This window comes from Dromiciops gliroides, chromosome 6, assembly GCF_019393635.1.
Source record: "Dromiciops gliroides isolate mDroGli1 chromosome 6, mDroGli1.pri, whole genome shotgun sequence".
In the NCBI taxonomy this organism is placed as follows: domain Eukaryota; kingdom Metazoa; phylum Chordata; class Mammalia; order Microbiotheria; family Microbiotheriidae; genus Dromiciops; species Dromiciops gliroides.
This window is the reverse complement of record NC_057866.1, coordinates 207,356,205-207,378,057: the sequence shown is the minus strand read 5'-3', so window position 1 is coordinate 207,378,057 and position 21,853 is coordinate 207,356,205. Positions and strand designations below refer to the sequence as shown.

General features: G+C 39.9%; 1 protein-coding gene and 1 long non-coding RNA gene across 3 annotated transcripts in view; one reads left to right on the top strand and one right to left on the bottom strand.

Moving 5' to 3' along the window:
• WWC2 (WW and C2 domain containing 2) overlaps positions 1-21,853 on the bottom strand; it is a 260,377-nt gene that overhangs the window by 44,903 nt on the left and 193,621 nt on the right. Inside the window, exons 11-14 of the mRNA XM_043971594.1 lie at positions 20,189-20,790; positions 10,740-10,869; positions 8,683-8,763; positions 8,420-8,506 (exon numbers count right to left, since the gene is read on the bottom strand). Of these exons, the coding sequence (XP_043827529.1) occupies positions 8,420-8,506; positions 8,683-8,763; positions 10,740-10,869; positions 20,189-20,790 (900 nt within the window). The remainder of the gene's footprint in view (positions 1-8,419; positions 8,507-8,682; positions 8,764-10,739; positions 10,870-20,188; positions 20,791-21,853) is intronic.
• Positions 62-21,845, top strand: LOC122731469. Of its 2 annotated transcripts, none has more exons than XR_006353596.1 (4): positions 62-140; positions 20,195-20,307; positions 20,610-20,775; positions 21,231-21,845. It is a non-coding gene; the product is annotated as an uncharacterized LOC122731469 (long non-coding RNA). The 2 variants fall into 2 exon arrangements; XR_006353597.1 differs by lacking the exon at positions 62-140 and adding an exon at positions 10,719-10,827.

Below are 21,853 nucleotides of genomic sequence, written 5' to 3'. Positions count from 1 at the left end.
AGCAAATTGAATGCAACATGATTTAAATAGCCATGTACCAAGGCAACGGGAGCCAGGGTGGCTTGGACCTGGGCTAAATAAACACTCTTAATAGAATCATGGGCACCGCAGAAGTGTGCCTCCTGTCAACCAGTTAAAAGGTATGAGCTGCTTATTTTATTCAACTTTTCTTTTTTCTCTTTAAGTTCAGGCGGGAAAAGTGCTATTATCAAAGATGTCTCGTACTGAGCAGTACTTCTGAGGTGTGGTACTATTCATCGTCCTGTGTGTGTGTGTGTGTGTGTGCGTGTGTGGCCATTTTCACACTGCTTTTAAAAATGGGTACGAGACAATGATACCCTCTAGAGCACAGCAAAGTTTGGAGGACTAATTAGAATGTGATTATTAGCCATTTTAGAGGGCAGAAAAAAATCGTACACGCATACACGCCATCATAAAAAATTCAATGCTGGCTTTATATTATTCATAGTAAGGGACAAGGGGGCAGCTAGGTGGCACAGTGGATAAAGCACCGACCCTGGATTCAGGAGTTCCTGAGTTCAAATCCGGCCTCAGACACTTGACACTTACTAGCTGTGTGACCCTGGGCAAGTCACTTAACCCCCATTGCCCCGCAAAAAACAAAACAAAAAACATAGTAAGGGACAATATCCTTACAAATAGTTAAAAATAGATCTTATTGATACCTCCTGTTTTTTTTTAATCACAGTAATTTTCTCATATACTACCCCCACTGAACCCTCTCTTTTACAAAGAAAAAGAGTTATGCAAAAAATAACCAAACAAGTACTTGAGAGCATATAGAATCATAGGCACATAAGATCATTGCATCACTGATTTATAGCTAGAAGAGGCCTGATAAGCAAGCAAATCTACCACCACCACCCCCATTTTGCAGATTAGGAAAAGAGGTTAAGTGACTTGCTTGTGGGATTTGAATTCAGATCATCCTCTGTTCTCAATGACCAAGAGTGCTTATTGCAATGAATCTATTTTTTTGTGCTATGAACTTGCTGCTGAAAAAGATGGCGGTTGGTTTGGTATTAACAATGGTAGAAGGAGACGAGTTTGAATTTATAGTGTGTGTGTGTATATGTATATACATACATACATACATATATATATATATATATATATATATATATATATATATATATATATATATATATTTATTTTTGCAGGCAATGGGGGTTAAGTGACTTGCCCAGGGTCACACAGCTAGTAAGTGTCAAGTGTCTGAGGCCAGATTTGAACTCAGGTCCTCCTGAATCCAGGGCCAGTGCTTTAACCACCGCGCCATCTAGCTGCCCTATAGTATATTTTTTAAAGGGTTGACTTTCTTAACTCCCTAGGGCTGGCTGACCATCGAAGCAGCCACATTCTTTTATTGTTATTTTCTATCAGATCTTCCAGCTGGTTGTCCTTTTTCACCAGCTTAATTCTCTCTAGTCCAGTTTTCTTCTTCGATATTCTACTAAAACCATTCATAAAAGGTCCCCAGTGACCTCTTTGATTGCATGTATCATGGAGGTCAAAGCCAGAGGCTTTTATGTAACCAATCTTGCCTCACATTTCTACTACCTTAAAAGCCCCTCTAATCTAAGTTTCTGAAATATACCCCCCCACCTTGTGGTAACCTCCTTGCTCCCCAATGATCTTTCCTCTTCTTATTAAAATAAAATTGCCCTCAACCATGAGAGTCTCCATTCAAAGCTTTATCTTACTTAGATCCTATACTCTTTTTTTTTTTTTAAAGAGGAAAATCTGAGATTCTTCCTGGGAATCACTTGTTTCCTCTAGCATTTTTAAATATGAGCATAACAATACCTCCCTATGCATCTCCTGCCAAAGAAAAAAGCACCTAGTTCTTTCTCCCTCTCTCTCCTAAATCCAGTTTTTCATTCCTGACCAACTCTTAGCTCATTTTAGCACTATCTCAAGTTCTAGTCCTGATGCATTTAACTTTCAGGATTTCCTTCTGCTGAACATCCTGCCTATCATCCAGTCTACCCTACGAGAGGCTGTCAAAGTGATCTTCCTAAAACATAAATCTGAACATGGCATCCCCCTAGATAGCTAGGTGATACAGTGAATGCAGTGCTGGGACTCAGGAAGACCTGAGTTCAAATTTTACCTCAGGCATTTTCTAACTGTGTGACCCTGGGCAAGTCACTTAATTGCTATTTGCTCCAGTTTCCCCAACCCGAAGAGTTGTTTATGAAGATTGAATGAGATATTCGTAAAGTGCTTAGCACAGTGACTGGCTCATAGCAGGTACCATATAGGTGTTATTTCTTTCCCCTTTCCATGTATTCAATAAACTCTGCTGGCTCTCTATTATCTCCAGGACCAAACAGAATATCCTCTGTGATAGTTAAGGTCCCTCCCAAATTGTCTAGTCTTCTTTCTCCTTATTCCCACATACACTGTGGGAATTTAGTGACCGTGGTATATGCTGCTATTCCTTCCATAAGACCCTCCATCCCCCAACTTTTTAGGCATTTTCTCTGTTGTCTTCCATGCTTGGAATGTTCTCTCTCCTCACCTCCATCTTCTAGTTTCATTCAAGTTCCAGTTAAAATTCCCTTTCTATAGGAAGCTATTTCTGATCCCTCTGAATAACAGTACTTGCCCTCTTTTGGGCATCTACGTGGCATATGGAGATAGATGGCTAGGTCTGGAGTCAAGAAGACACATGTTTCTGAATTAAAATCTAGCCTCAGATACTTACTAGCTGTGTGACCCTGGGCAAGTCACTTAACCTTGTTTGCTTCAGTTTCCTCATCTGTACAATGAGCTGGAGAAGGAAATAGCAAACCACTCCAGTATCTTTGCCAACAAAATGACTCAAATGGGGTCACAAAGAATCAGAACAACTACAGTAACTCCAATTTATCCTGTATTTAGCTCGCTTGTATATAGTTGTTGGCCTGTTTTCCCCCATTACTCTGCATACTTCTTTTTTTTTTTTGCAGGGCAGTAAGGGTTAAGTGACTTGCCCAGGGTCATACAGCTAGTAAGCATCAAGTATCTGAGGCCAGATTTGAACTCATGTCCTCCTGAATCCAGGACTGGTTCTTTATCCACTGCACCATCTAGCTGTCCTTCTGATTACTTCTTTTTTTTTTTTTTTTTTGGTGAGGCAATTGGGGTTAAGTGACTTGCCCAGGGTCACACAGCTAGTATTTGTCAAATGTCTGAGGTCAGATTTGAACTCAAGTACTCCTGACTCCAGGGCTGGTGCTCTATTCACTGCACCATCTAGCTGCCCCCTTCTGATTACTTCTTGAGAACAGGGTCTTTTTTTTTTTTTTTTTGGGCGAGGCAATTGGGGTTAAGTGACTTGCCCAGGGTCACACAGCTAGTAAGTGTCAAGCATCTGAGGCTGGATTTGAACTCCTGACTCCAGGGCCATTGCTCTATCCACTGTGCCACTTAGGTGCCCCAACATTTTAATTTTTCATTGAGGAAAGAGTTGGCTTCATCCAGAAAGCTGGAAATCTGAAATCTCTTCTCTAAGAACAATGGCTCAGGTTTTGATACCTTTCTCATTCCCCATTCTCCCTTGGTTGGAGGGAGAAGCACTAAACTCCTCCCAAAGCCTTCCTTTATAGAGGGCTCAAATCCTTGCTGGTAACTCTATTTTCCATTAGTTGTTTGCTTGGATTTGACTTCAGGGAACCCTTAGTGCCACCCCCCCACTCCACTTTTCAGCTTCTTTTTGTGTGTTGTCTTCCCCCATTAAATTGTAAACTCCTTGAGGACAGGGATCATCATTTTATCCTTATCTGTATCCCCAATGCTTAGCACATTGTAAGTGCTTAATAAATGTTTATTGAGGGGGCAGCTAGGTGGCGCAGTGGATAGAGCACCAGCCCTGGATTCAGGAGAACTTGAGTTCAAATCCTACCTCAGACACTTAACACTTACTAGCTGTGTGACCCTGGGAAAGTCACTTAACCCCAATTGCCTCACCAAAAAAAAAAAAAAAGTTTATTGAATTGAATGGAAGTGAATTAGGACTAAGAACATAATAGCAATAATAAATATAATATTCAACAATAATCACAAGAAAACAATTTTTTATCTTTTTTTTTTCCCCTTTGTAGTCCTTGTACAATGCCTGGCTGAACTGTATTCACATACAGAGTTTGAAGGTTGAAAAGCACTTTCCAACCCACAATGCTATAAGGTCAATGGCAACTTTCACAGCAGGGCAGAGTTATGTAACCTGCCCATAGTGACATGAGTAGTATCTGAAAGAGTCAAACTCAGGTGACCTCATTCCAAGTTCATCATGCTACTAGGCTGCCCTTAAGAATAGAATAAGAGTCCTTTACAATTATAGCTTTTGTTTTAACACTCCCTATTTTTCCCCATGTCTCCAGGAAAAAAAAAAAAAGAATTTTTCAATAGTGTCTTGGGAAGAAGATTCTATCAATTAAAACTTTAAAAATACAATCCTATCCAACAGACCAGCATGATTCATCCAAGAAATCATTCATGACGGTCAAGTTGGATTTATGTCAGCAATGTAAGGAAGGAGCATTAGGAAAACAATCAACATAACTGATCACATTAAAAAGAAAAATGTCCCAAACCACATCATCACAATAGATGCAGAAAAAAACCCTTTGACAATAATCATGAAAAATCCATATAAAATATGAGCAAGATGGATTTGGGGGGGGGGGAGGGCGCCAGGGCAATGAGGGTTAAGTGACTTGCCCAGGGTCACACAGCTAGTAAGTGTCAAGTGTCTGAGGCCAGATTTGAACTCAGTTCCTTCTGAATCCAGGGCCAGTGCTTTATCCACTGTGCCACCTAGCTGCCCCCAGAATTTTTTTTTTAAGTGAGGCAATTGGGGTTAAGTGACTTACCCAGGGTCACACAGCTAGTAAGTGTTAAGTGTCTGAGGCCGGATTTGAACTCAGGTACTCCTGAATCCAGGGCCAGTGCTCTATCCACTGTGCCACCTAGCTGCCCTCCGAAATATTTTTTAATGTCATAAAATATATATATCTAAACCCCAAAGCAACATCATATGTGATGGACAAGGAACTTTTCCAATAAATATAGGAGTCAAGTAAAGATGTTCACTTTTCCCACTGTAATTTAATATGGTTATAGAAATGCTAGAGTATCTAGTTGGTACAATGGACAGAATTCTGGCCCTGGAGGTAGGAGGACCTGAGTTCAAATCTGGTCTCAGCCACTTATTAGCTTTGTGACGCTGGGCAAGTCATTTAACCCAGCTTGTCTTAGTCTCCTCATCTGTAAAATGAGCTGGAGAAGAAAATGGCAAACCACTCCAGTATCTTTGCCAAGAAAACCCCAAATGGGCTCACAAAGAGTCAGACACAACCGAATAAAATAAAAATGCTAGCAATAAAACAAAAGAAAGAAATGAAAGGCATAAAAATAGATAAATAGGAGATAAAGCTATCCCTTTTTGCTGATGAAATGAAGGTAAATTTAGAAAATCCTGTATAATCAAAGAGACTAACACATGCCATTAATAACTTTAGTAAAACAAAACAAATCCTCAAAAATCAATAGCATTTCTATATAATAACAAAATTGAAGAGGCAATAATAGGGAAATCCCATTCAAATTAACTACAAAATTAAAAAAAAAAATTGGTATCAATCTGCTTAAACACACAGAATTATATATGACTGATTAAATTACAAAGTGTTTCTTTCTTTTTTTTTGGTGGGGCAATGTGGTTTAAGTGACTCGCCCAGGGTCACACAGCTAGTAAGTGTCAAGTGTCTGAGGCTGAATTTGAACTCAGGTCCTCCTGAATCCAGGGCCAGTGGTCTATCTACTTCGCCACCTAGCTGCCCCCACAAAGTGTTATTTAAAGAAACACTGAATGGCTTAGCTAGATAATATTCAGTAATCATGACTGGGTCATGCCAATATAATAAAAATGGTGACATTACCAAAGTTAATTTATGATTTTAATACTAACCCAATGAAACTATCAAAGGGATACTATATTAGAACTTGATAAAATAGTAAGAAAAGTCATTTGTAGGAACAAAAGATTTAAGATATCAAGGGAAACAATAAAAAAGGGAGAAATTAAGGGGGGAATATTCCTTCTAGCTCTCAAACTATATAATAAAGCATTAATCATCAAAGACATTTGGTACTGTTTTAAAAAGTAGATTAATGGACAGACAAGACATGAGAAACTCTACTGAAAATAGGACTCAAAAACCTAGAACGTAGCTAAGTCATACAGAGTACAGAGCACTGGGTCAGGAGTCAGGAAAACCTGAGTTAAAATCCAGGGTCAGACACGTACTGAGTAGCCTTGGGCAAGTCATTTACCCTCTCTTGGTCTCAGTTTCCTCAACTGTAAAATAGAGAAATAACAGCACCTATCTCACAGGGTTGTTGTGAAAATGTACCAAATAAAATATTTGTATAGCTCTTAGCACATATATAAATACTTATGCTCTTCTTCCTAGTCTTTGTTTGACAAACCCCCAAACATAGTTAGGAAAGAATTCCCCATATGGTAAGAACTGTTGGGAAAACTGGAAATAGTCTGGCAGAAAATGGGTTTAGACTAACATTCTACACCACATACCACAATAAATTCAAAATGGATATGAGGCATGAATATTTGAGATTGCACTATAAAAGTATTAAAAGAGAAGTAAATGAAAAAATCTTTCAGAGATATAGGCTGGAGACAGATTCCTAACCAAACAAGGAATAGAAGCAAGAGTATCTTCTTCTTCTTCTTCTTCTTCTTTTGTGGGCAACAGGGGTTAAGTGACTTGCCCAGGGTCACACAGCTAGTAAGTGTCAAGTGTCTGAGGCCAGATTTGAACTCAGGTCCTCCTGAATTCAAAGCCAGTGCTTTATCCACTGCACCACCTAGCTGCCCCCAAGAGTATCTTCACTAAAGATAAAATAGAGAATCTGGATTGTTTGAAATTTAAAAGCTTCTACACAACCAAAACAAATGCATCCAGGATAAGAAAAGAAGTGGTTGAATTAAAAAAAAAATCTGTGTATCAAATTTGGTACTGTATGTATGTATGTATGTATGTATGTGTGTATACATATAGGTACATACACACAACACAACTAGCAGACACACAGAAGACTAAAACCCCTTCCTCAATAGAGAAATGGTCAAAGGACAGGCATACATAGTTCTCAAAAGAATGCAAACTGTTAACAACCATAAAATGTTCTAGACTACCAATAATAAAAAAAAAATGCATATAAAAACAACACTGAGCTTACACCTCAGACCCAGAAAACTGGTAAAGATAACAAAAGAGACAGTCAATGTTGTATGGTTTTAGAAGGAGAGGCATACTAATGCACTGGTGGAGGTATGATTTAGTACAACTCTAGTTTGGAACCGTGCAAATAAAATGGCCAAAATGTCTATACTCTGACCTGGAGAGTCTACTGCTAGGCAAATATCTCAGGAAAGTCACTGATAAAAAGAAAGGGCCAAAATACATCAAAATATTAATAAAAGTTTTTGTTGCTGTTGTTGCAGTAGAGAATTGGAAATAAAGTTGATACCCTATAATTGCAGCACTTGAATGTAATGGAATAGTATTACTGTGCTGTAAGAAACAATAAATAGAAAGAATTCAGAGAAGACTAAGATGAATTAATGCAAAGAAGTAAGCTAGAGGTAGGAAAACACTATATGTAACCACCTCAGTTTAATGGCAAGAACTACCACCACAATAAAACAAATGAAAATGAATATTGCAATGATAGAGGGCAAGCTTGGTTCCACACAGGAGATATGAAAAGACACTTTCCTCTCTCCTTTGCGGAGGTGAGGGCCAGGCAGAGGTGTGGGGAGGGGAGGGTCCACAGGTATGGAATTCTATATCTGTGGTCAGATTTTTTTCAATGTGTTGATTAAGTTTTTCTGTCTTCTTTTTCTTTAAGGAAAAAAAAGTCTTTATTATATGGAATCTGGGATAGGGAGGGATGCCTTTGAGGGGGAAATGTGCATGATGTAAAAGATTACTGATAAAACTTAAAAAAAAAACCCCACCAGAATGCCTTCCATTTCTATATACTTTGGTATTGAAATGAAACAGTTGACCTTATTATTCCTTTACCACTGCTTCATTTTGCTAAATTGTTCTCCTCCAACATAATAACCTCTAGGATTAAACGAATACAATTAATACACATTAACCTCTGCCTCAGGACAATTTTGAGCTGCTCAAGTTATGAGCAAACTTACATTCTCAGTGGCTATTCTTTCTGTCTCTTGATGGGTAAATATGAGCCCAAGGGTGATGGGGGTCCCGTGGGATACCACCTACAGGGTCTGGGACAGCCACGAAGATGAGCACCCATGGACTACTGAAAATTTGGTTTTGTACTACATTTAGCATTGATGATTTTCACTTACACTCTTGAGTTCTGAGATATAGAGAGGCCATGAAGGTTTCGGAGTTGTACTACAATCATCATTAAGCTGGAAGTCTTAACATCATATCTGCCAAAATGAAAAGAGATTTAAAAATAAATGATCACATTAGGTTGGTCGTGACTGAATTAGGATGTGAGGTAAAAAACTTTGCAAATGTTAAAGTATTAAGATAAATGTCTGTTATTAATATTGTCATTATAAAAGAACTGCTCCCTTCCTCCCCAACTTGTAGATTAATTTACCTGAGTCCTATCTGCACTTGAGCAGCCTCTAGAATCAAAGCGTCATCTTCACAATAGAGAACATCCTCAATTTCACCGGGTCTAGGAGGAAAAAAAGGCAAGTAATTTGCAAAATGATTGTTACCTAGCCCTGTATTTCACATAATCTGATTACTTATCTCCTGTAAAAGAAAATAAAAGTTAATAGAGCCCCCTTCGACATACAGACAACATTAATGATCAAGAGACTCGTTTCTTGTTCTTTTGGTAGTTTGAACACACTATAAAAAGGGTTCAGTGTGATTCCTTGGGGAGGGCGGGGGAGATATTTTTGAATGACTGGTTTTACTGAATAATAAGACCATGCCCACAGAACACAGGTGGCTAGAAATGGAGGAGAAATCAAGGAATAGAGATAAACAAGTTTGAGATGGTCAAGAATCTCCCAAGTTCTACTCTGATACTTCATTGTGGTGTGGGAAGAAACCCAGGTTTTCAAAAAAAGGCTGGGCTAGAGCAACACCAGATTTGTGAAGATGTGCATGTGTGTGTGTATTCATCAGTGCTTATACACACACACACGTGTATAAATATGTATGTATATTTCATGTGTAAATATATCCACATAATTTTGTGTGTATACACATTTGTGTGGGTGTAGACATAAACATATATGCATATATACATGCACATGTACAATTATACAAATATATACACATATATTGATATGAAGTAGCATCTTCCTATAAATATACATTGTGTGCACATATGTAATGTATATGTATATACATGTATGTATATATGTATGTCTCTCTCTCTCTTCATCAATGCTAATCTACTTGAAACTAGTAATGGCTTCTTTGATGCAGCTGGTGGCTCAGTGGATAGAGCTCTGGGCCTGGAGTGAGGAAAACCCGAGTTCAAATCTGGCCTCAGTCACTTACCAGCTGTGTGACCCTGGGCAAGTCACTTAACCTTTGTTTGCCATAATCCAGTGGAAAAGGAAAAGGCAAATCACTCCAGTATCTTTGCTGAAAAAACCCCATGGACAGCATTGGAGACCATGGAGTCATGAAGAGTCAGACACAACTAAACAAGTGAACAATGGCTCCTTCACAGACTTTTTGAGAACCTCCCCTGCTAAATCTGGGAAGGCTCCGTGCCAATTATTACTTAGCTTTAGTAACTCTCCAAGACCATTTCCAAATGGCAGAAGAGCTGTTAGCACAGCCATATGGGCCGCAGTATAGATCTCTGAAATCTCTGTTCAATCACATCCATTCTGGCTACCCAAGTGAAGAATGCACAGTATAATAAATAAATAGTGAGTTAAATAAGGATGGTCGAGAAACACAGGACATTCAGGAAGAGATGTATACTCTGGATAGGCAGCTGGGGTCCCCTAGGATTCTTGTTATAGTATGATTCCTCATGCTGATGAACTCCTAGACAAATCCAACAAGAATTATCCATCTAGCATCTGAATGATATAAATCACCCACAAAGTTCCTCAATAAACGAAAATACACTTACGCTCTCAGGGTCAAGCAATATTTTCTGTCTTTATGTGAAAAGTAAAACACAGCACTAGAACTTGGGCCAAGCTAATTAATAACACCTCCCTATTTATTATAATGAGATTTTGGGCCTTAACAATTCTTTTTTTTTCCATTATATGCAAAAGCAATTTTTAACATTTGGTTTTTTTAAATTCTGAGTTCCAAATTTTTGGCCACGACAATTCTTTAACCATGAAAAATGTTTTGTTTTGTTTTGAAATTCAGAATAACAGGTTTAGCACAGCACTAGAACCATCATATTTTATCTATTTATCTATTTGTTTGTTTATTTATTTATTTATTTTTAGTGAGGCAATTGGGGTTAAGTGACTTGCCCGGGGTCACACAGCTAGTAAGTGTTAAGTGTCTGAGGCCGGATTTGAACTCAGGTCCTCCTGACTCCAGGGCTGGTTCTCTATCCACTGAGCCACCTAGCTGCCCCAACCATCGTATTTTAAATTGCAGGGACTATCACGAAGGAGTTGCATTTAGCTAACAATCATTACTAGTGAAACCTACTGTTTTACTGATGCTTCATAGACACCACTATCTCCAGCCACGGACTCATCAGACACGGCAGCGGACACGCAAGCTGTTTTCTCCTCCAGTAAGTGGCCTACCATCCTCCTTGGCAACTGCTCTTCGATACCTAAGAAGTCAGAATGAGATCAACGATCATAAATTTTTCTTAGGAAAAGCTTGGCTCACAGGCAGACCAAGCTGGGCTGCCCTTCCTGAGCATCATTGGACATTAGCAATCGATGATTAAATAATCGATAATCAGCTTTCAAATCCAAAGATGTGTGGAAGGTATAAAATGCTTTGGTTAAAAGGATTACTTGAATAACCTCATTAAAGACTGAGAGCTCTGAATAAATGAATTCAAGGTGACTTTGGACAATAGTAATGATACCTAGCATTTAGATAGGTTTGTAAAATGCTTTACAAAATATCTTGTTTGGACTCCACAACAACCTCTAAAGTAGATGTCACAGATGAGGAAATTGAGGCTGAGAGGTTAAATGACTTGTCCACAGTCATACAACTAATATCTGAGGCAGGATTTGAACTCAGGTCTTATCGACTCTGAGTCTAGAGCGCTATGCATTGCACCATCTAGATTAAGTCACTTCCCCTTTCTGGCCATCAGTGTCTTTATCCATAAAACAAAAGGGTGGAACAGGGAGGTTTCTGACACTAACATAAAATGGTGGTGATGGTGGTGGTGGGGAACTCCGCATGCTTTGAAGATTGGGAAATGGTTGAATAGTTACTTACTAATGTAACAATATTGCTATAGTAAGGAATAAGAAAGGACAGCTAGGTGACATAGTGCATAAAGTACCGGGCCTGGAGTCAGGAAGATCTGAGTTTAAAACTGGCTTCAGACACTTACTACCTGGACAAGTCACTTCACCCCATTTGCCTCAGTTTCTTCTTCATCTGTCAAAAGGAACTGAAGAAGGAAATGGCAAACCACTCCAGTATCTTTGCCAAGAAAACCCCAAATGGGGTCATGAAGAGTCAGACACAACTGAAAAAATGAACTTAGAACCACCTTGGATAATTGGTATGAAGTGATGTAGGGTCTAAGACAGAGATCCCTAGAAAACTATATGTAGTGAATAAGTAATGTAAATAAAGTTCACGTTAAGAGGCAGCACAATCCAGGTCAAAGACAAAAGACAGTGTTGTAAAAATTAAAGGAGAAATTAATAAAATTGAAAGCAAGAAAACTATAGAATTAATCAATAAAACTAAGAGCTGGCTTTATGAAAAAACCAATAAAATAGATAAACCATTGGTTAATTTGATTAAAAAAAAGAAGAAAACCAAATTACCAGTATCAAAAATGAAAGGGAGTGATTTTACCACCAAATGAAGTGGAAATTAAAGCAATAATTAGGAACTATTTTGCCCAACTGTATGCCAATATATTTGACAATCTAAATGAAATGGATAAATATTTACAAAAATACAAACTGCCCAGGTTAACTGAAGATGAAATAAAATCCTTAAATAAGCCCATATTAGAAAAAGAAATTGAACAAGCCATTAATGACCTCCCTAAGAAAAGACAATGTTGACCTCTTACGAGCTTATTTCAAATGTTTATCCAACATTAAGAAAGGTTGTCATCTCCTTTGCTTTTCCTCCTTCCATATTTTTCCATCTTTATTGCCATCCCACTTACTAAAAATTTTCTAAGACCTATAACTGCCTTTTGACTTATAAGAATTCCTAATATAGTTGCTACCATTAAATTTTGGGTTTTGTTTTTTTTTTGGTGCTATTGAATCTTTAGCACTATCTAGCACTTAACTTTTATCTCTCCCTCATATTCCTACATGAGCATCCAGCCAGGAGCAAGGAGCATTCATTTAAAGCTAGGTTCTGAACTGTAATAAGGTAAAAGCCTGCGGAGTCCTTTCATCTTTCTGGGAGTGAGCGTCGGATTGGTATGCATTACGCCCCCCTTCTGAGTCATGACTTTACATCTTGTTAAGATGTTTAAGTTTTAAGGCTTCCGATTATGGGATTGATTGCTGCATTTTCCCTTTTATTTCTGGCGGTGGGGATGCTTTTTTTCCTTGAAGATGAAGTGCCTTCTCCCCACAGACCCCCCTCAGTGAGGGGGTGAAGGTGATGGCATGATTTATTGATTACCCCCAGGAATAACCATGGCAGCCTGAAATTGACTTTGACAATGACAGAGACTGACAGTGGAAGGACTTTAGAGCTATTCTGACTTGGTTCCTGCCATCCAGCAGGGACCAGTGCTGGAGAGAAAAAAAATATATAAAAGGAACCACACTTCCCCTCCACAGGGCAGCCTGAAAAAAAGGCTTGAGTATGGAGCAGTCTAACAGTGAAACTCAGTTTAACATTTATTTAACACCGAAGACACGTGAAGCACTCAAAAGTCAGAGAACAGTCTCTTGGGACCACCTTGGTCTGGCCCTGGTATGCCAGCACACCCTAGCCCCAACATTACACACCAGCAAATCCCATCCTGAATCCTACAGCGAGGCAAACTTGCCCCCACAGTGAAGGGAACATGGCCTCTGAACACTTCTGTAACCCAGGGTCTAATCCTGCAGGTCTACTGGGGTGGTTTTCTCTCCAAGGTCACCAATGACTTCCTTATGTTAAAGTTAATGGGGTTGGTGATTTTTTTTTAATCCTGTATTTATCTTCCTTCACCTCTCTGACACATCTGTCCCTGCTCTCCAATTTACGTTCAATATTTCTCTAGAATCTTAGCCTTCTATCTCTGACTGTCAGGTATTCCTACCTGGATGTCTTCTTGTCATGTATTTCCACTGATGCACTCCCAAACTGCACCCCCAACACCTAACACCTCTAATTTCTGTTGGTGTGAATTCCAGCATCTCATGACTCATAACATTGGAATCATTTCTAACTTTCTTCTCCCTGACCAAAATGCTGACTCATTGGACAACTCTTGTTCATTGTAACTCAAGAATCTCTCTCTAGCATCTGTCCCATTCTCTCCACTCAAATTGCAACCATCCTAGTTCAAGCTTTCATTTCTTAACATCTGGACTACTGGAAAAGCCTCCTAGTCAGTCTTCCTGCCTTCCTACCTGTCTATCTCTTCTCCAAAATAGCTTTCATACTGCTGTGTGAATAATCTTTCCAATGTATCACTCTTTTCATGTCACTTCTCTATTCAACAAAACTCTTAGTGGCTCCCCAATGCCTACTGAATAAACTCCTCCTCCTGGCTTTTGAAGGGATTCACTATCTGACTGCAACCTACCTTTAGAGACATATTGTACCCTATTAATCCTTCATGCATATTCTGCTTTCCAGTTGGACTTCACTATTTTCTATCCCTGGGTCTTAACTCCACGCCCTCTCCTAACATTGTATGTGCTATTGTTCTTGTTAGTCCCCTTTACCTGATATGGACTGTCTCCCCTTACTTATAATGAAGTCTCTCCCTTCAAGGTCCAACTCAGCTCCCATTTCCTCCACGAAGCCTTCCTCTAATCTCCTAGTTCAACATGAGGGGTAGGGACAGAATTTGGAGTCAGCAGACCCTCATTCAAATTCTGGCTCTCCCACTTAAAACCTATGGTTATTCATTTTAGTTGTGTCTGACTTTTCAGACCCTATTTGAGGTTTTCTTGGCAAAGATACTGGAGTGGTTTGTCCTTTCCTTCTTCTTCTTCTTCTTTTTTTTTTTTTTGCTGGGCAATGGGGGTTAAGTGATTTGCCCAGGGTCACACAGCTAGTAAGTGTCAAGTGTCCAAGCCAGATCTGAACTCAGGTCCTTCTGAATCCAAGGCCGGTGCTTTATCCACTGCACCACCTAGCTGCCCCTTGTCCTTTCCTTCTTTGGCTCATTTGACAGACGAGGAAACTGAGGCAAACAGGGTTAAGTGACTTGCCCAGGGTCACATAGCTACTAAGTGTCTGAGGCTAGATTTGAACTCAGGGAGAGGAGCCTTTCTGACTTTGGGCTAGCGCTCTATCCATTGTGCCATCTGGCTGCCCCCAAATCTAATATAATTCTGGACAAGTAACTTCAATTCTCTGGCCTTCAGCTTCCTTATCTGTAACATGGTAGTGGTTAGATTAAATGATTTCTAAGGATCCCTCCTGCCATGAAACATCTCCCTTCTCAAAGTTCTCAGAGTGTTTTTCCTGAACCTCGCCTTTGCACTCATCACACTTTCCCTTTTCTCATTCTTGCTGTCTCTCCCTGCCTCCTCTGACAACAAAACCTTAACACCCATATATAAGCAAAGAGTCAGTTTTGGAGGGTGCTAGATGGCAAGTTAGATTTGAAAAAAATCATGGCAATCAGATTTTCTGCCTCCTCCAAAAATAAACCATAAACCTCTTGAGAGCAAAATCTGTAAATGCTTTTAGTTTTTTGCAAAACCAGGGTCTCACATGAGGCTTTACACTTATTATTGCACATCAGGGCACCTAATGAACATAGACTGAATTGGATTGTTGAATTGATAGACCCACGAAACAAACTCAACGGTAACGTTCATAGGAGGGGGTAAGTTACCTCAAGTTTACTTAGCTCACAACCAAAGCTCTCGGATCTATTTTCACCAAGGGACAATTTCTACCAGGCTTGGACAGATACACGAGTCTCCAGTATGAAAATCATAGGTCTGTCTGCAGCAAGACAAGCACAAGGTGTGACATCTGTGGAACCAGGCACTTCCTTCCCCTTAATCAGGCAACATCTCATCTTTGTCAGCCTTTTGGGATTACCCCCCCTTTTAAAATTTTCCCTTTGTGAAGCAAAGGCTGGGGGGGGGTGTTATATTCTTCAGCAGACATGGAGGGCAAAAAGAGTTCTAAAATTTGCAAGCAGGACACTTTGAGGGGAATGTGAAAGCAAGCCTCTAAAAATCCCTGGGAAAAAGAAATGGCACAAGTAAGATTTTATTTTCTCTTTTCTTTTGTAAATACCATAGTTAGTGAGGTCAGCTGGTGTTTGTGCTCAGTACCCAAAGTTTAAGTGACTCGTATTATATATTCATATGCAAAAGAAAGGAAGCTAGGGGAGCTTCATTCTCTGTTCCTTGATTAGCTTTCCAAGGTATTCCTCATTTCTTAACTCTTAATTCTTTTTTTTTTTTTAGTGAGGCAATTGGGGTTAAGTGACTTGCCTAGGGTCACACAGCTAGTAAGTGTTAAGTGTCTAAGGCCTGATTTGAACTCAGGTCCTCCTGACTCCAGGGCCGGTGCTCTATCCAGAGTTTTCTTAACTCTTAATTCATTTGACTTTATGGTCCATTAATAATAGCTAAGAGTTACATAGTGCCAGGCATTGTGCTAAGTAAGCCCTTTACAGTTATTATCTTATTTGATCTTCACAACAACTCTGAGATGAGGAAATGGGGCAAACAGAAGGCTAAGCAATTTGCTGGGAGTCACACAGACAATAAGTGTCTAAGGCTGGATTTGAATTCAGGTCTTCCTGATTCCTGGCCTGATGCTCTATCCACTGCACCATGTATGGACGATGCAAGCAGGTTAAGTTGTTTGTAAAAAGAGATGATAAGGATGATGATGACAGCAGTGGACATTTCCACAGTGCATGATAAATGCTTTACAAATATCTCATTTAGGGGCAGCTAGATAGCACAGTGGTAAAGCACCGGCCCTGGATTCAGGAGTACCTGAGTTCAAATCCGGCCTCAGACACTTGACACTTACTAGCTGTGTGACCCTGGGCAAGTCACTTAACCCTCATTGCCCTGCAAAAAACAAAAAACAAAAACAAAAAACAAATATCTCATTTGATCCTCACAACAATCCTAGGCAGTAGGTGCTATGATCATTTCCATTTTACACTTGAGTTCACTGAGGTGGAGGTTAAATGACTTTTCCAAGGTCACACAGCTAGCAAGTGTCTGAGGCTGGGTTTGAATTCAGGTCTTCCTGCCTCCAGGCTCCATGTTTTTTCCACTATGCCAACCTAGCTAAGCCATAGCTATTCAAGGATCTTTTTCTACTAAGGAAGGGGGCAGTCTATCAACAGAAGTTTATAACCAAGGCGTAGGCTGGGATGGTGGCCAAAAGTCATCGATCTTAGATGTCTAAGAGTCGTAAGCATCTTCGGTGATGGAGCCATTGAAACACGACCACCCTTGACTGAAGTCCTACTCTAAGGCCTGCTCTGCTGTGGAGGAGATGCTGGGTCCTTGAACGTCTGAAGAGGTAGACATGGGTTAGGTTTATTAAGGAGAAGGTTGGCACAGTGGGCAGGTGAGTGCGGATTGTCCCTGTTGTCCCTGCCTCTGAGTATCTGTGAATGAGAAGAGCTCTCGTGCCAGCGTATACATGACAGTCAGTCATCTCCAGGAGCTTGCTCGGTGTGATCAGAGCACCATACTTAAGCTCTGGGGTCATGCACCAGTTAAGGGAGAAGGGCTTTGGGGGTACTAGTCTTAGAATGTATTTTCTCAGAGAGCCACATTGAGTCCCTCCCACTCCCCCCTAATGGCGAACATTAATATAGTGCTTTAAGGTTTACAAATATCTCATTTGACCTTCCAATTAAAAGAAACCAGAATAATTCTGTGTTAAGATGTATTAAAATGGGAAGAGAGAGAAGCTGTGGGGATCATCTTCATGCTCCACCTCATGGGGAGGAGCATTTAAGGGAGATGAAGCAAGCTCATGTAGTGGGTAGAGGGAAACTTTAGGGCTGAATCCTGCCTCAAACACTTATAAGCTAAATGGCCCTGGGCAAGTCAGTTAATCTCTCCAGACCTCCATTTTGTCATTTATAAAATAAGGGGCTTGGGGGGCAGCTAGGTGGCACAGTGGATAAAGCACTGGTCCTGGATTCAGGAGGACCTGAGTTCAAATCCGACCTCAGACACTTGACACTTACTAGCTGTGTGACCCTGGGCAAGTCACTTAACCCCTACTGCCTCACAAAACCAAAAAAATTAAAAATAAAATAAAATAAAATAAAATAAAATAAAATAAAATAAAATAAGGGGCTTGGACTCCATTACCTCTGAGGTCCCTTCTTCCAGCTATAAATCTATGCTACCATGAAGCCTAGCTAGGGTAAAGAGAGAAGGAAAAAGGGCAGCTACAGGTCAAGGGGAGGGAACCTGAATGACTCCATCTGGATCTTGGGAAACAGCTAGTAGAGGGGTTTGGGATCTTTGGGAAAATGTCCTAAAATGTTTCAGCTATCTTGTTAAGAGACTGTGCTGAAATATATTGAGAATGTAAGAAGATGTATGCATAAATAGCTAAATTTTTTGGCTATCTTATTAAGGGAAATGGGGACTTTGCTGAAATATTTTGAGAATGTAAGAAATGTGGAAAAATAGAGAAAAAATTTTAGCTGTCTTGCTAAGGGAAAAGGGGACCTTGCTCTAATATTTTGGGAATGTAAGATGGTAAATGGAAAAATAGCAGAAATTTTTAGCTATCTTGTTAAGGGAAAGGGGGACTGCTGAAATATTTTGAGAATGTAAGAAGATGTATGGAATAATAGCTGAAATTTTTAGCTATCTTGTTAAGGGAAAGGGGGACTTGACTGAAATATTTTGAGAATGTAAGAAGATGTATGGAAAAATGGCTGAAATTTTTAGTTGTCTTGTAAAGGGAAAGGGAGACCTTGCTGTAATATTTTGAGGACATAACCAGGAGAGCCAGTGTATGTCCCTGCTGACTGGTAGTCAGTCTGTCTGTCTCTCTTTTTAAAACAGAAACAAGAACAACAAATGAAAGGGAGGAGAAGTAGGCACAAGCCAGAAACAGTCTGGGGCTCTCATGTCATAGAGTAGAAGAGTCAGGACATTGGAGAGAGAAAGAAATAGGGAATCTGCAGATCAGGTGAGGCAATGCAGGGTGATGGATGGGTCTGGATGCTGGGAAACAGCTGGCCACAGTGGGAAGGTTGACATGAAGGGAAAAAACGACCAGTGGATTAGAGCTATCCAAAACTGGAACGAGGCCCCTCTCGGGGCAATAGGTTCCCTCTCACTAGAACTCTTCAAGTGAAGACTAGCAAAGTCAGACAGGCTCATCACCAGAAGCCTGGTCATGGTGGGGGTGACCTTTTTAGGCTGTAGCAACTTATAAAGCGCTCTCTTCGGGTATAAAAGGAAGAGGATCTGCAGTAATGAAAGGAGCCCCTGCCCCAGTGTCATCACAGATCTTCTGGAGGATTGGAAGGATGAAATGAAGGACCCATGAAAAAGGAGGTGTGTTTCCTAATTAACAGATAGGAAAGGGCCTTTTGAAAGAAACACCCCAAAATATTTCTTTAAAAAGAAGATTTTTAAGGGGCAGCTAGGTGGCACAGTGGACAGAGCACCGGCCCTGGAGTCAGGAGGACCTGAGTTCAAATCTGACCTCAGACACTTGACACTTACTAGCTGTGTGACCCTGGGCAAGTCACTTAACCCCAATTGCCTCACCCCCCCCCAAAAAATACAATATGCAGATAGTAGACATTATTCTGGCATCTACTAAGTAAAATGTTATCTTCTATCTAATTTTTTTTTTTAATCTACTTTGGCATGTTATAATCATCCTCAAAGAGCTCTTCGTTTTGGTGGGTAGACCAGCATACCTCATATATCCAAACCTCTTCTGTCCTGCTAGAATGTAGCCTCAATTCTCCTCCTCTCTCTACCTTGGAGCCCAAGCTAACAGCCACAAGAAGCCAACATTGTGCATCCTCTCGACTCTTGACTGTCAATTACCAATGTAGCCAGAAGATGGCAGAGCAACCCTGTAGATCCAAAAGCCGGCTTTCTAACAAACAGGGGCGCTTGGCATGAGACAAAAATAGGATTCGCACAGAATTCCCTCAGCGTCTTAGACATTGAACCCCGGTGCTAATTAGCTGGTATGCTAATTGCCTTCATTTTAATCTGTCTTAAGCCATCTTTTAAAAGTGAGCCCTCTTCTTTGCCATGCTATTTCAGACTCTAAATACATTTAAGAAATAGGAACTAGGGTACACAGATGCTTTCCCAACTACCTGTGATAATACAGACCCTATTTGGCTAGCTGTAATTCAAATGCGACCCAGAACAGGTACCTGATGATGAAATCTGTCAGAGAAAGAGGGAGAGAGATTTTTCCATAATAAAGCAAAAAATTTGTCTAGGCGTGCTAATAAAAACAGAGTGCTAGGAGGTAGCTAGGCGGCGAAATGGATAAAGCACTGGCCCTGGATTCAGGAGGACCTGAGTTCAAATCTGACCTCAGAACCTTGACACTTACTAGCTGTGTGGGGCAAGTCACTTAGCCCTCATTGCTCCACCAAAAAAAGAAAAAAAAACAAAAAACAGAATGCTTACCTCCGCCAACTAAATTAAAGTCAGGGGAATAAACAGAAGGAAGAAAAGGGTGCATAACTTCCCTCTGAAGACACCATGCCTACCCCCATGGAGCTGACAATATAGAAATATAGCATTTCCCCCCCCTTTTACCTGTAGTTCCTTCACTCAATGGTGATGAAGACTGCCTAACACCTTCGCTGGTATCTTTGTCCTCTGCAAGAGCCTGTGATGCTACTCCTACATCTGAGTCCGGCAGCATCTGATTTTCGGTAAGGCCAATGTCTGCAAAATGGCTAGTCAATTCACAGTCTTCAAAGTCTGCACCAAGTTGGTGGAGAGGAGGACCTTCCAGAACTAGAGGAGAACTGGGAGGGGACAAGGAGGAAAGGGAGGACCTGGAGGAGAGGGACGTCACAGATTTGGGTGGCTCAGTCAATTTTGGAGCATGGCCGGCTGCGGAGGATCCAGATGAGTCACTGTAGCCCAGCTGGTTGTGGGACTTTACCACCTCATTTTCATGAATGGTGGTAATGGGTCCAGAAGGAATGTAACCACTTTTTTCTTGTAACAGGAAGTCCAATTTATACTGATAATCCAAGTCTGGAATTTGGTCCCCTTGGCTGTTATAATAGAGCTCCGAGGAACTGAGGGAATTGAGGGACCCTCTGCTAGAGGTGTTCAGAGACCCCCGACTGGATGCCAATGATCCCAGACTGCTCCCTGAAGACATGGACAAGGTACTGGCAGAGAGACTGAAATAAAACCAAACACAAATACTTATTAATATATGCATATATGTGTGTGTGTGTATGTATATATAAATAGGAAAGATCTGGCAGATACAACCACAATGATCCTCTCTTCCAAACATCAACAGGAGAGTAGATGGTATCCAAAAATAAAATAAATCACCGGCTATCATTATACTCTTCCACATTTACTCATGAATTTATTCTCTTGCCCTATGAATGCTTCGATCTGTAATCAGTAATTCTACACTAGTTAAAAATGATTGTCTTTCTCTAAATGTTAAAAAACAAAACAAAACAACCCAAGGTCAAACATTTATTAAATAAATACATTTGCTAGTACAGTTACCTCTAAAGCCACTATATAACTTTACAGTAAAGTGTGGGAAAAGGAGAAAATAAATTAAAATACAAAGTGTCCACTTTGGTTTTTTTGTTTCCAGGAACAACAGGGGATGGAGATTTTATTTCATTTTTGAAAAAAACATGACTATGAAGACATAGGATTTGAACGAAGGTTATGTTGTGCCTGTCTTTTCTGTTCTCTTTGGGTATATATATGTAAAGACTGCATCTTTAAACAATTAGCATGAGGAAATAGGCTGTTATTTTTTTTAAGGCAATTGCTTTGAAGCAGGCAAAGTCTTTTTCTAAGTAGTAAAGAATGTATTGGTAAAGTATAAAGTTTGCAAGCATAAAATATTCTTTGTATCCCTAAAAACTATAGTCAAATATTCTTATGATTGACTACAGAAGAACTTCTTTACTCAAATTCATAATGTATTCACAACCACGTGATTGTGTACTTTTTATAAAAATACACTTATGTAACTTTAAATCATCCATATTTTAATACAAACATCTTTTTTCTTTTAAAGCACAGCAGAGTATACCATAACTATATAACATTTTCATCTTCGAAAAAGTAAAAAACAAAGTGGAAAAGAACAAAAGATAAATTCCAATTTGCCTGAAATGGAGCCTAACCCATCCTCTGCCACCAAATGATAAAATGCATGTAGAGTTTTACGCAACTCACATGTGAGAAAATGAAATGCAGGCTCAC